The sequence below is a fragment of the Lynx canadensis genome, chromosome C2 (assembly GCF_007474595.2).
Source record: "Lynx canadensis isolate LIC74 chromosome C2, mLynCan4.pri.v2, whole genome shotgun sequence".
Taxonomy (NCBI): Eukaryota; Metazoa; Chordata; class Mammalia; order Carnivora; family Felidae; genus Lynx; species Lynx canadensis.
Window position 1 is genome coordinate 43,532,120 of NC_044311.2, and position 15,533 is coordinate 43,547,652.

The 15,533-nt window shown below is 37.8% G+C and overlaps 1 protein-coding gene across 2 annotated transcripts in view; it reads left to right on the top strand.

Moving 5' to 3' along the window:
- The first annotated feature begins 452 nt into the window (after window positions 1-452).
- CPB1 (carboxypeptidase B1) overlaps window positions 453-15,533 on the top strand; it is a 33,502-nt gene continuing 18,421 nt past the window's right edge. The window contains exons 1-5 of one of the 2 annotated variants that reach the window (XR_003971811.1): window positions 453-551; window positions 664-739; window positions 7,109-7,233; window positions 15,114-15,213; window positions 15,301-15,402. Coding sequence is in view for 1 of the 2 variants with exons in the window: in XM_030329860.1 (XP_030185720.1) it covers window positions 481-551; window positions 664-739; window positions 7,109-7,233; window positions 15,114-15,213; window positions 15,301-15,402 (474 nt within the window). In the remaining variant the exon portion in view is untranslated. The remainder of the gene's footprint in view (window positions 552-663; window positions 740-7,108; window positions 7,234-15,113; window positions 15,214-15,300; window positions 15,403-15,533) is intronic. The other variant, XM_030329860.1, reaches the window with a different exon arrangement.

Sequence of the window (15,533 nt, forward strand, 5' to 3'; positions counted from 1 at the left end):
TATCAGTTCTAACAGGTTTTTTGGTGGAGTTTTTCGGGTTTTCCACACATTCATGTCATCTGTGAAGAGTGAAAGTTTGACTTCTTACATGACAGGGATGTCCACTCTCACCACTGTCGTTCAACATAGTACTAGAAGTCCTAGCCTCAGCAATCAGACAACAAAAGAAATAAAAGGCATACAAATTGGCAACGAAGAATTTAAATTATAAAATAGATTTTATTTAAAACTCATTTACCTCCAAACTATTCAAGGCCTAACATCCAAATTAAATAGGTTGAACTTGAGATTATTTGCTCTGTATCCACAGGTGTTAAGAGAGATATCCTCTCAGACTTTACACACCTACCAAGGCAACAATGCCAGGAAAACCATTAATCAAGATTTGATAGTGCCTATCTGCAGTCAGAAGAAGAAAACAAACAACACTTTGGATTATAAATGCAGGTGAAACACACGCAAAGGACCAAGTAAGTCACAATGTTGGCGCTCTTACTTCTTGTGACTGTGGCCCTAGCATCTGCTCACCATTCTGGTGAGCACTTTGAAGGGTAAGTAAGCAACTCCTTATATGAGCAAGTCCTCTTCCTTGCTATCCCCCAAATTTGAATGCATTACCAAATTTTACATTTTGTCTTCTTTTTCTGCTACCTTGCCATTCAGTGAGAAGGTTTTCCGTGTCAATGTTGAAGATGAAAATCACATCAGCTTACTCCACGAGTTGGCCAGCACCACCCAGGTAAGTAATGATCCAATACTATAGGTTTGCTTCACAATTACTTTAAAATCTTAGACTGCACTGTGATTCCATCAAAGGAAGAATGACTGAAATATTAACTATAGCAAGAAATAACCTGAAAAACATTTAATGCCACAATACCTTTTTTTTCCCCTGCCTAAATTAGATTGCCATAGCCCTATAGTATTATAAATCCATGGTAACTTTTGAAGGAGCTGACAGGACATGACAACTGGATGAGTTGGAACAGTCGCAAAGGTCACAGAACATCTAATGTACAGTCACTTCCCTTCTAAGGCAAAAGTGAAAAATGATCAACTTGGATATTACTGAAAAACTGGGCTTCTGTCCAACTTGAAATTCATTTCCACATCCCATGTATCATCTGTTCCCTTTGATTTTCTTTCATTCCAAATCAAACAGCTTGAGTTTTCATGACCTTGCTTCAGGTCCTCTTAATGATATGACATGAAGGAGTTGGGGGCAAAGAAGGTAAAAAGCCATGAATGATTTCCATACTTCTCTTTTACTTTCAAGAAACCAAAATCTCTATGCTACTTAAAATAAATCCACTGAATATGGGATGAGAACTGATATTTTTAATTATATATGTAGTGTAGTAGGAAACTATTGTTGACCACAAATAGCTCACTTGGGCCAAAGTTGTGTCTTCACGAAATATAAACCAAAATAATTTGCTAGACCCCTAAATATCTATCTACCTATCTATCTATCTATCTATCTATCTTTTTATAGGGTTTTTTTTTTCTTTTGGCTTTTAAGGTATGGACCAAAAAAAAAAAAAAAAAGAAGGTACAGTGTCATAATCTGAAATAGATTCAAAAGTTTTAGAATTGAAAGAAAATAAGTAGTCATGTATTCCGGCCTTCCACTCAAACTGGAATTTCCTCCATAGAAATACCATCCCTGGGTGCTAGCCTTAATAAAAACTGTTTGAGAACTTTTAAGGATGGAAGGAATGCTGCTTTTCAGTGTAGCCCATTTGACTCACAAGTCAATTGTTACATGAAGCTGAAAGCTACCTTCTCTAACTTTGGCCCATTGGACTTAGTTGAGCCAAATATTGTCTTACCTCTAAGATTTACCTTTTCCAGGCCTTCTATCATTTCTCTTAGCACTGGTTTACACTGATCATTCCTGGTCACCTTTGGATATAGCTCAATCTGTCTGTATTTCTTTTTTAAAATGTAGCTTTCAGAATTGGCACTAGACTTCTAGGTATGCTCTGATTAATACAGTCTACAGGACAATTGCCTGTCTTCATCTGTAAAACAGACAATTGTTAATGGGGCCTGAGATTCTTTTAAACATCTTCAACAGTTAAAGAGTACTCTTAGTTTATAATAAGCCTATGGCCAATAGAAACCAGTAGGTTATTCTTTTTTCACATGAATCATTCTTAGACAAGGTATTATTTCTTCTTGCCTAATTTATTTTTTACCTAAATGCAGGATTTTAGATTTACTGTGTTAAAATTTATCTTTATAGTTTATTTGCAGCATGATGAGATCATTTAAAAAACTAATTCAGTCATCCATGGAAATAATTCTTCCCCCTAGCTTTGCATCACCAGCAAGTTTGACAAGCACTCCTTCCCAACTTTTATCTTTGTCATTAATAAAGATAAATATTAAGTCAATCAGGGGTCAGCACAGAATTAGAGGCCTCCTTCATGGTTCATTCATTCAATACATATTTATCAAGAGCCTCCAATATGTTAAGTATTGAAAGTGATTCATTAACCAACTATCCTCAGATGTTTGCTCAATTACCCACATTACTGGGGTGTCAGCTCCAGCTAACACTATGCTTTCCAGCTTGTGAAGAAGAATATAAATGCAGAGACTTTACAAATGCTTTGCTAAGATCTAGATTCAGCATTATACCAGGCTAGTGGTCTCTTTCAATAAGAAGATGAAGTTAATTAGGCCTGACTTACTCTTGCTTTAAACTATGCTGGCTCCCACGGATCACAGCTTCCTTTTCTGAGCATTCACAATCCATCTGTTTCCAGTTTACTCCACAGCTTTGCCAGAATCCATGCTAAACCCCAAGCGCTCCTGCTTCTGGAATTCACCTGTTTTCCTCCTTATGAAATCCAAGATTTACCCCCTCCACTCCTCAGTGATTCCTTCAAGCTCTGATTCCTCCAAGATTGCTGAAGAAGTTCTGCAATCACATGTGCTTTATTATTTTAGTTACCTAAAATTCAGATTTTACAATAGTCAAGAGCAGAGAATCTGGACTCAGACTCCTAGATTCAATTCCTGGTTCTACCACTTGCTAGCTGGACTTTAGACATCTCTCTGGATCTCAACTTTCTCATTTGCCAAATGAGATGAATAACAGTATTTACCTTATAGGATTGTTATGAGATTTAAAAGACTTGATATCAGTGAAGCACTTGGAAATAGTGATAACTATTTAAGTATTTGTTATTATTATCATCACTACAACTGGAATATAAATGCAATTTACATGGCCAGTATAATCCCCTGTCTCCTCATCTATCTTGGGCTTCTATGTTCTCTTTCCAAAGAAGGCATTTCTACTAAAAATTGTAACATGTGAAAAATTCTTTACTTATGGCAATTTCATCTCTCAGTGGAAGTAGAAGAAACAAGAAATGGTATACCGCCTCGGAAAAGTCAACAGCCAAACAACAGTTAAACGGGAAAACTTTCTTTTCTTCCTGCTGCAAGCATCATGCTTTATCTCTAAGCAATGGGACTGCACATTTCTTCTTTATTCATTTTGTTTCCCACATGAATGAAAAGGAGATATTTTTTTCTCCTTAGCAATCTTGCAAGTGCAGCATATTCTGTACTATAGCCTTCCTGATAAGATCATTACAAGGGCATCTAGTCTTTGTATTCATCCTTGGCTATGTGTCCTTCCTCCCAGCTTTTAAACATATCTTCTCACAAGTTGAATACACTAGAGAGATCTGTGATGACATAGGACTCTAGCAGCCTCCCCTTTTCATCTGTAATTATATACTAAGGGGTTTATTTTATCTCCTTGTAATCAGAATTGCGCTTTTTCCTTTACTGCAGGCACTAACCATAAAACCTATCCTCTTTGCTCTGTGCTTTCTTGAACTCTGTTTCTCTATGATGAGGTCCATGTTCGTCTATATGCCCAGAGTAACATGGTTACAGTCTTCCAGTGTTCTCATCACTCCCACTATACTACTAAGTTGCTCCCTACTGTCTGGAACTATGCCTGGATTAGAAGTCAACCCTCCAAACAGGAAAGGAAAATTCCATCAAGATAAAATAGTCTATCAGATGTTCAACTTATAGTCAAATGCAACGTGAAGAAACAAACTGCGTAAATTTGTAAAGAACCAAAGATCTCCAACACCACTATTTATTCTTTTAAAAGCCTAAAAGAATTTACAGTGGACATACTTAATCTTGCTTTTGTGCTGGTTCTATAAGATATTTTAAGAAAGACTCTTCAGTTATTAGCTAGCTGGCTTATTAAGTTAACATTCCCACTGTGCTATCAGTTAAAGATATTCCTTTATCCTCCAACAAATGCTCTTTACAGTTTTTTTTAACTCAGCTTCCTGGATTTATAATTTTATAACCTCAGTTTTACAATTTCTTAACATATAATTCAATTCCCCATATCTCACATCATATATTTTACTCTATTTCCATATTTCAGACATAGATCTCGCTCACATGGTCTTGGTGATTACTGAAATGTATATTTATCTCCTTGTGATAATATTTTGAGTTTATTAATTTTATCCATACTTGATACATTGGTAAACATCTATGAGGCTATAGAGTTCTTCCTGATTTTTGGTTCCATTTCTCCTAAGAAGCACTAGCAACTAACTCCAGTATAGTAAGTCTGCATCACAGCTGGAGAACTTCATAGCGTTGGATGCTGGTATATTTGCTGACAAATTTTCCCCATGTCAGGCTGAAATTTATAGTACCTCAGGTTAGGTCTTCAAGTTTTCTGTAAAAACATATTCATGAGATTTCTCTACCTCCATTTTAAAGAATCTATCATTGTCACTGCAGAATCTTAAAAGTCTCTATCTCTCTCAGTCTCTCTCAGTCTCGATAGACAGACAGACAGATAGATATAGAGATATAAATATAGACACATAAATACAGATATGTGTGTAGATAGGCAGATAGAGAGAGAGAGAGATCTCCCAATATTTCGGAGAGCCAAGACCAATGAGTAAGAAGTAAGAGATTAGGAAAGGCAGCTTTCAACTTAATATCACAAAAAAAAAAAACCCACTCATAAAGCAATTAGGCTATTCTGAATTGGCACTGAATGTATTGAAGATTGTATCAGAACCATCACCAAGATATCATACAGGTACATGCTGCTCTAAGTGAAAAGCTAGTGTCTTAATATAGGTTCCTCAAAGTAGAATCTTAGACAAAGATTTGGGGGCCAAGATTTTGTTTGGGAAGTACAAGGAACACTGGTAAAGAAGTGAGGAGTGATGCAGAGAATGGAAAGCAGACAACAAAGGGGATACTATTAAGACAACGACCATAGACGATGATTAGAGCTTACTCCTACAGAGAAACTCCAAGAAAGGGTAAAATCGCCCACCTCAGAATTATCCCACCTAAGAAATGAGAGAATTGGAATATTTACACATCCAATTCCCAGGCTCACTGGTTGAGTGCTTCTCTGTAAAGAGTTATTACTTTGCCACCTCCTGGCTGCTGCAACCTGTTAGCCTGGCTTTTTCCAGTTCCAGGGGAAAGAGCCCTCACAGAGATGAAGCTCGGGGCGGTAAGGGGTCCCCTGAGTACACTAAAAGGTCCCAGCGTTATGTGTGGGTGGGGCACTGTCAAGTTCCCTACTGATGTCTGGAAGACTTTGTGTGCTTTACCAATTCAAAACCTCTGTATCTATAATAAAGATACACATCCCTCTCCCATCCCACCTTGGAATGACAAGCATTCTTAGGAACACAAATTCAGAGTTAACTTTTAAAAATATAATTTTTCCTATAATGTGCTTGTCTTCATTGCCCTTCTCTTTACCATGTTGGCTAACTAGAATTCATCACCAGACCCTTGTTTTCTCTGTTCTTATCATGGCATGCCTTTATACCTTCCCCCACTATCTTTTAACTTTCATCTTTATTTTCTCATCTATGACTCACTAGATCACATTCTGTAGCTAATCCTTATCAAATCATCAGTACTGTCTCCCTTCAACACCTTACTGACAATCACACTTTTCTTCTGGAATCCCTTCTGATATTGTCCTAATGTCTCTGCCTCCTACTACCCTGACACTCCCTGTGGTCCTGACTCATGACTCAGCACCCACTAGACATCTACAATGGTCTCAAGATTACCAGGACAGGATATAGGTTATTGGATTCTCCATAGGCAAGTGTACCTGAAACTGAGTCATGTTAATATCTTACCTAATTAGTTTCAATTGAACAACCTCTAAGTCTTGCCCAAACTCCCTTCTAAGTTTCCAAGCAGTGATCCTAAATATCACCTGTCTCAGGCTGGAGACTGGCTCGTAAACATATAAACAGGGACTGGGTGAGACTCAGGGGCAGAGAAAGACCCACTGTCAGGATCACCTCAAGCTTCAAGGTCTTTTCTCAGCTCAAGGAAGAAACAGGAAAACAGACACCTGAGGGAGGCAACACATCCTTAGTTAATGTTTTTCCATGGGGAAAAAAAAAAGGAGATTTGAAACCATACATCCAAAAGGGAAAACATTAGAATTCTCAAATATGTCATCCTGTTATTTTTGTGCATAAATGTCTCTAAAACCTTCCCGGTAAAGACAGAAGCTATGTTTGATTCGCTCACTAATATATTCCTAGTTTCAGGCAGCACATTACAGTGGCAAGAACAGTGCTGAGTTCCAAGTACAAATGAACAAAATACATCAATTCAAAAGTAAAAAGGAAAGCTCAATCTCGTTCTATTAAATTTTGTGGTTCTAGTTAATTCATCATCATTCATTCCAGCACATGTATCCATTACCACAAACACCACTATCTCAATAAGCAACTGCTCCAGAAAATCAATAAATAGAAAAGGACCATTATAGAAAATATTGCAACTAACTAGCATTATGGGAAACAATTACATGTTCTTCATGCTTGATGATAATCAGTTAAGGCCATGTATGTATGTGTAAACATTGTTATTAAGATCTAACTTTTGGTTCCAACTTGTTCACTCAAAGGAAATGTTTTTAAGAGATTTCATGGATGATTTGAATTTAAAAATAACTCAATGGAGAAGAGTACTAGCGTGCTTGATGATAATTCACTCATTGAATTATAGGTGTCAAATACAATATATCTTACTCTTTATTCAGATTGACTTCTGGAAACCAGATTCTGTCACACAGATTAAACCTCACAGTACAGTTGACTTCCGTGTTAAAGCAGAAGATATTTTTACTGTGGAAGATTTTCTGAAGCAACATGAACTACAATATGAGTAAGTTTATGTTTTATAACTATTAAAATTCTCTCCCATGTATGTTCTCATCCTAGCCTGTGAATAACCCTGGGAAGGCAAAACTAAGACCAAGAACAGGCTTCCCTAGGGCTCCAAAAAATAGATCATGGCAAAACTGGCCCTACATCCCAAATCTTAAGACTTTAAGCCCAGTAGATTTTTTTTTAGTTACTGTTCTAATAAAAATGGCTTTCACTTTTGAACTCCAATTCAGCAAGATACCTGACCTGCTACTGGTTTACAAATGATACACAGACTACAGGTCAAATCATGAACACTCTATTATCAATCAGCTAGACAGTTTTAGACCTAAATTACACCAAGCCTTCTTTCCAAGTGAGAAGTCCTTATGAATTAGGACTCTCATGCTCCTGACTTTTTGTGTACGCACACTGGACTCAATAAATACTTATTTCAAGTTAACCAATTATTCCCATTTTATTATCATTTTAAATTTCTTCACCATGAAAAGTGTACTTCTTAATCCCCATCCTCTTTCTTCCCCATTCCCCCACCCATATCCCCTCTGGTAACCATCGGTTTTTTTTCTCTTTAAGAGTCTGTTTCTTGGGTCACCTGGGTGGCTCATTTGGATAAGCAACTGACTTTGGCTCAGGCCATGATCTCATGGTCCATGGGTTCAAGCCCCACATCAGGCTCTGCGCTGACAGCTCAGAGCCTGGAGCCTGCTTTGGGTTCTGTGTCTTCCTGTCTCTCTGCCCTTTCCTTGCTCGTGCTCTGTCTCTGTCTCTCAAAAATAAATAAACATTAACAAATTTTTTAAAAAAGAATCTGTTTCTTGGTTTGTCTCTCTCTTTTCTTTGCTCGTTTGTTTTGTTTCTTAAATTCCAGATATGAGTGAGATCATATAGTATTTGTCTTTTTCTGACTGACTTATTTCACTTAGCATTATACTCTCTAGCTCTGTCCATGTTGTTGCAAGTGGCAAGATTTCATTCTTTTTTATGACTGAACAATATTCCATTGTATACATACACCACACCTTCTTTATCCATTATATCGAAGTGTATGGACACTTAGGCTGCTTCTATAATTTGGATATTGTAAATAATGCTGCAATAGAAAAAAAAAAAAAAAAGAGGTGCATGTATCCATTTGAATTAGTGTTTTTGTGTTTGAAGGGTAAAGAGCCAGTAGTGTGATTCCTGGATCATAGGGTAGTCCTATTTTTAACTCTTTGAGAAAACTCTATACTGTTTTCCACAATGGCTGCACCAATTTGCATTCCCACCAACAATGCAAAGGGTTCCTTTTTCTCCACATGCTCTGTGAGCACTTGTTTCTTGTGTTTTTTTTTTTTTTTTATTTTAGCCATTCTGACAGGTGTGAGGTGATATCTCATTGTAGTTTTGATGTGCACTTCCCTGATATGGGTGCCATTGAGCATCTTTTCATGTGTCTTTTGTCCATCTGGATGTCTTCTTTGGAGAAATGTCTCTTCATGTCTTCTGCCCATCTTTTAATTGCATTATTCATTTCAGGGTATTGATTTGTACCAGTCCTTTATATACTTTGGATAATAACCCTTTATCGAATATGTCATTTTCAGGTATCTTCTCCCACTCCATATGTTGTATTTTACTTTTGTTGATTATTTCCCTCATTGTGCAGAAAGAATTTTGATATAGTCCCAATAGTTTATTTTTGCTTTTATCTCCCTTGCCTCAGGAGACATCTAGAAAAATGCTGCTATGGCCGGTATCAGAGAGATTACGGCCCGTACTCACTTTAAGGATTTTTATGGATTCAGGTCTCACATTACATCTTTAATCCATTTTGAGTTCATTTTTGTGTATGGTCAAAGAAAGTGGTCCAGTTTCATTCTTTTGCATGCAGCTCCCCAGTTTCCCAAACATTATTTGTTGAAGACACTGTCTTTTTCCCATTGTATATTCATTCCTCTTTTGTCAGAGATTAATTGGCCATGTAATTGTGGGTTTATTTCTAGGTTTTCTGTTCTAACCCATTAAGCTATGTGTCTATTTTTATGCCAGTGCCATACTGTTTTAATTACTACTGTTTTGTAATATATCTTAAAATCTGGAATTGTGATATCTCCAGGTTTTTTTTTTTTTTTCCTCCTCATGCTCCTTTAAGATTAAGGACCAGACTAGGGTCAGACTGAATGGTTCTTCTGTGCAACCTCAAGGCCCCACCACTATCTATAACGGTAGAAGTCGTGAAGATAAGGACTAAAAGAAAGAAAAGTGATTCCTCAAAGGCCTAATACAGAGTTGGCTAAGCTGATGACCCTATCTCCTGTCTCCAAATACCACACTGGTCCATCTAAGCCTCTCCAGATGAGAATGTCTTCCTAAGTAGAAGCAGTTGTCCACTGTCAATACAACAAATAGATAGTAAATGCCTATATATACCAAGTCCAAAAAAGGACAGATATGGCCCTCCTCCCTTCAGAGGAAAACAGACTTTAAACAAAGAATTGCAAAATTGTGTAACAGCTGTCAAGAAGAGAAAAGAGCTGGATATATAGGGGGGAAATGACCAACTCTAGGGTCAGGGAAGGCCACTGGAGGAAATGAGGCTTCAGCTGAGAACTTAAAGATGAGCCAGCGTTAGCCAAAGAAAAGAAAAAATCATACTCTAGGCAGAGAACAGATTATATAACCTATATGTAACCTTATAACTGGGAGAGACTCTGACCCGAAGGCATTTGCACTAGAGGGAAGAAAGAAATGAGGACTTTTATCCCAAACAGTTATTCCTCCAGGGAGTGGGTCAGTGAGAAGCAAACAGGGAGTTTGTCAAGCTCCAGTCCTGAACATTCAAATGTTTATCCAAGAGCAGCCTACCACAAGCTCAAGTCCTCATTATATTTTGGGTAAATATACCTTAAAGAATTTCACAAAAAATCTTCTCTTGTTTTGACATCTTAAAAATATAGAATAGTATTTATGCTAGTGAAGACGTAAGAATTGTTACCTATGAGGTCTGTATGTCATCAGAAGTGGTGCGGCCTAACACAACAAGCAAGTGTTCCAGTAAAACACAGACCAGATCCAAATCCTGGGTCTGTACCTTCCTGGTTGTGACCTTAGATAATGCGCTTCATGTTTGTGAATTTCAGTTTCCTAATCCATAATGTGAAGATATTATGCCTCTCTCAAAAATCTGTGAAGATGAACAAAACAATACACAAATAAGTTGCAACTGATACTACTATTGCTGTGACGGTTGCTATGGTTTACTATTGTACAAAGAGGGAGATGATACATTGTTTAAAGGTCAACAGAAACTGTTTTGCTTAACCCCATTATCATGGCTCATATAGCTTAGCTATCTGCTTCTGCCTGAGGGAAGTGTCAAAATGTGACCTTAAGAATTGACTCTTCAAAAAAAAAAAAGATATAACACAGTTAAGTTACAAAATTTGATTAAGATTCATGTTTGTGACTTTTTGCTCTTCTTATTACACTAGGAAGAACGTCAAAAATCCTAACCTTTAGTAGTCCTCAGTAATATTTTTTAAGTGACAGATTCTTTATAATTCCTTAAGAAAAACAGAGACCATAAGCTAACCCTAGCTACCTGAATCATGTCCTAATTCTACCTATATCCCAAAGCAGTAAAATGGCTTCTAATCGCATTCCTTTTATCAGACAGAAAGCTCAATCCTTTTTTAGTGGGTAAACTTTTTGGGAACTGGATGTAAATGTTGTCTCATCTAGAACACAGGATATTCCCAAGAGCTAAGCTCTTGTTAATTTTTGTTTCTGTTTGCTGCTTAGCACATTTGTAGCATATAATTGTCTAAATATTAAATAATAATAAGTCCCTAGAAATCCTGGAGAAGCACACCAGCAATATCCTTGCTGGGGCTGCAAGCAGTCCCTGTGCATCCCATTATTACCTCATATGGTAACTAATTTGTGTTTAGACAGTTTCCTGTCGGCAAGAATTTGTAGCTGTGTTTACATGCGACAGGAACCAGCTACTGCACAACTTCCAACAAAAAAGCTTTGCAGATTTTTTCCATGGTTCCAAACCCTCTTCACCAAGACTCCTATCACTTTGGCAGCTTTAATCAGTTTCTGAGTTGCCATGGGAAAAAATTCACAATGTGTACACCAAGAAAAATCACTATTTTTATGCCTATGCTGTACACTTAGGTACAGAAAAACCAGGAATTAGATGGTGCAAATCTCCAACTTTTTGTTCTGAAGCCAGGCTGACAGACCTTTTGGTGGGCAGCCCTTCACAGAATACCTTCCTACAAACTGCAGGATGGTTGTCTTTCCCCTATCCAACCTAGGAAGAAACTGATTGTTACTACCTACCTATACTGCTATTTTTCTGCGTATTTCAGATTAAGACAGGAACGTCCTTGGATAGCAATGGGTACTTAACAGTGTTCTTCAAGAGCAATGGGCATGTAGTATGGGAACTAACCAAATACTCCTTTTTCAAGAATCTATAAGGGGAAAAAAGTTAGTCGTGTCTCTCCTTCTCAGACATTCCGTTCCTTGTTTTGTTGGGAGTCCCTGTAATCTAATTTGCTTGCATGTTTGTATAGAAGAAGTTGGGTGGCACTATAAAAGGAACATAGAAAAGTATAAAATAGTGTACATGCCCCTGTATTTTGGAGCTGTAATGTAGTCCCTATTACATTAAGAGGCATTATTTTAATCTCCTAGAATAGAAGCTCATTATTTGGTAATAATATTTGTAATACAGCTAAAGTAGTGCTTTGTCCTAAATCTAATAAAATCAAATAATCACAAGGCTGGATAGGATCATTTCAGGTCAATCCCTTGCCTTCAGGCAAAAGTCAGCACCACATTAACCTCATTCTGATGCTCTTTTGCAACTTACTAGAGGGTACTTTTACTCTTGGGTGTCATCTTAAATTTAACAGTTTTTTAATGCTCCTTTGTCCTTAATATTGATGAAAACGTTTAACAGTTAACATAGTAATAACTCTACCAGAATGTCTCATCTAACTACCAAACAAAACACTAATCCATACATAGTCACTAAGTCTTCTAAATAATGTGAATTTTTGGATTAGGTACAGAGAAAGGATAGCCATAAGCAGGGGAAGGTCTCTTGTCCCTCTATTCAGAGCTAGTTGCTGATAGATCAGAGCTGGCCACAGTTAAGGTCTTAGACACAATTGTCTCTTGAAGGTCTTGAGGCTGTGGAATGCCTGGGAGCATTTCAGTGATGATTTCTTTTCTCTGGGCACCCACTAACAAGCCATGTGACCTAGATGATATTGTACTCACTCACTGACGATGAAAAACCTTGTTACAGTGAAAGTAGATGCCGTTTACGGTTTCCTCGTGGAGTTTTAGCTTTGCCATTCAGTCAGAGAAGTTCATCTTTGTTACACAGGATGTGTTCCTTTCAATGGATGATCTTAGAATGGAATATAGATGTTTTCTTAAAGGTTTTGGCCATTTTATTTTTTGTTTTCAAGTTTTTGTTTTGCTTGCTTTGCTCTGGTTTTGTTTGTTTTTGGTTTTTATAAATATTATATTTGAAAATCACTTTCCTAAACTATCCACTTTAAGTGTTTTCCTGGAGTTATGAAGGTGGTAACTGGCACTTTTAGCTTAATTTTTTTTTTTTTTCATAAACCTTGAAAGACATCTATGACCAAGGCCTATGAGTCCAGTCACTGCATTTTACAACTGAAAAGGACATTAATACCGGCTAATCAAATGTCCCCTTCTCAAAATTATGAAATTAGGCCCAGATATTAAATAATTTTTCTGAAGTCAACTTACAAGTTAGTCAGAACTATGACCCCTGACCTTTTGATTCCTAATTCTGGATTCTTCCTACTTCTGCCCTATCCCTTAACAATCCAATTTGGGTGTTGAATATAATTATAGAACATACTATAAACATTATTCTTAACTGTAGCAGGCAAAATGATGGCCCCCCCACCCCGAAAATGTCTACATCTTAATCCCCAGAAGACCTGAATATGTCACATTACATGGCAAGAGGAGTTAGAGTTGTAGATGCCGTTAAAGTTGCTAAACAGCTAAACTTAAAATAGGTAGATTATCCTAGATTGTCCAGATAGGCCCAACATGATCACAAGGTCCTTACAAGTGTTAAAGGGAGGCAGAAGAGGAGGTCAGAGTGATGTGACATGCAGAGGACTTGAGCTGCTGTTGCTGGCTTCAAAGTTCAAAGACAAGGGCAAAGAGCCAAGGAATGTGGGCAGCCTCTAGGAGCTGGAAGGGGCAAGGAATCAGATTCTCCCATACAACTTCTAGAAAGAAGCACCTTGATTTGTTGACACCTTGATTTTAGCCCATTGAGACCGGTGTTGGACTTCTAACTTACAGCACTGTAAAATAATAAATTCATGTTGTTTTATACCATACTACATTTGTGGTAATTTACAGCAGCCGTAAAAATGAGTATACTAACAAAGTACTGAGGGCTGCTCAAAGAGAAACTTTCTTTCTGCAAGCTAAATTTTTAAGTCTGCTCCTTTTCCCTTTTCTTTTCAATACCACCTTAAGACAGTTAAGACCTTAAGATAGTATTTGCCTGGGGGCACCTGGGTGGCTCAGGCCTTAAGCATCTGACTTTGGTTCAGGTTTGTGAGTTTGAGCCTGGCTTGGGCTCTGTGCTGACAGCTCAGAGCCTGGAGCCTGCTTAGGATTCTGTGTCTCTCTCTCTGTCCCTCCTCCATTCACACTCTCTCTCTCTCAAAAATAAATATACAAATAAACATTTGAAAACATTTTAAATGACAGTATTTGCCTCTTGCTAGGGAGCAAATATTATTTAGTATTAATTTATTGCATTTTCCATAAACAGACACAAGTTTGTTCCCAAGTTAACCAAACGAAGAAGAGACGAGGAGGGAGGTTCAGAGGATGTCCCTGACATACTTCATCAGAAAGCCCTTGGAGCAGCCACAGGAGAAGTAGACTTCTGATATGTGGCTGCAATTCTCTGCATGTCAGATAAAAACATTTCAAGGCTTCACTGTGGATGATACAAGTTTCTGCAAACTAGCTTCTGTCCATAATATTCACAGTGCTGTGATCAAGGACATTAATGCTCATAAAATTTTGTCCTTTCAGAACATACTTTTTACATTCAACAGTAAGTAGCAAAGAAAAATGAAGGCACACATAATCCACACCTTCCAGCCTGCCTTTTATAATAGGAACTTTCACCTGAACAATCATTTATGGAAATAAGCAGGCCTCAAAGGTCTGTCACCAATTTTCATAATACTTTGCTACAGAGCCATTCTTTGATTACTTTAAACCAACCAAAAATAGGCAAGCAGAAACTAGTTCTTTAACCCCAGAATTTTTTTGCCTAATAATAAATTTTTAGTTTATTAATATTTCTGAATTTCCACCCATCAAGACATTTTTCTCAAAACCTAGAGAAAGGCCCTCAAGTGACCAACTGTCTCAGTTCACCTGGGACTGACTGGTTCCTGGGACATGTGACTTTTAGTGCTAAAACCAGGGAAGTCCTGGGGAAGAAAGACCATAGATAGGGCTCAAATGCATACTTTGGTGTGGCTGCCCAAGGCCCTGATCCAGAATGCCCCAGGTACCAGGGGAAACCATTTTCTGAGTTTAGAGTCCAAGGAAATGTAAATATCTCAAGTTTGGCCTGAGAAAAGAGCCTGCCTTACCTGCACTCTCCAACGATATGTTCACTCTTTGTGATGAGCAGCTCTGTTGAAGGGCATCAGGAATGATCAGAGGACACATGCGACTCCGTGGAGAATGTACTGCACCATTTACTAACACAGTGACTCTAAGTTTTTGCACATGTTCACTGGGAAATACTCGTATGTTCACAGGAGCCTCCCCTTTGGTTTATTGCAGGGTATTGATAAGCAACCTGAGATCTGTGTTAGAAGGCCAGTTTGACAGCCAGGTCCGTGCCACTGGACACAGTTATGAGAAGTACAACAAATGGGAAACGGTATGATGTGCACATGATTTTGACAGACATTGTTTTGAGAACTGAACTAAGAATGGCACATTAATCCACAAATGGTTGCATTGGTAGATAGAGGCTTGGACTCAACAAGTCGCCACTGAGAATCCAGGCCTCATCTCTCGCAGAGCCATCGGAACCACATTTGAAGGACGCACTATGTATCTCCTCAAGGTAATCATTTTTAACCATGACCTTGCCATGTCTGAGGGCTTTAAATCAACGAGTTCTAACACATTAACATCTGTTACACAGACATGCTCATCCCAGCATTGTTATAACTCTTTCCCTGTCTATATGCCCCA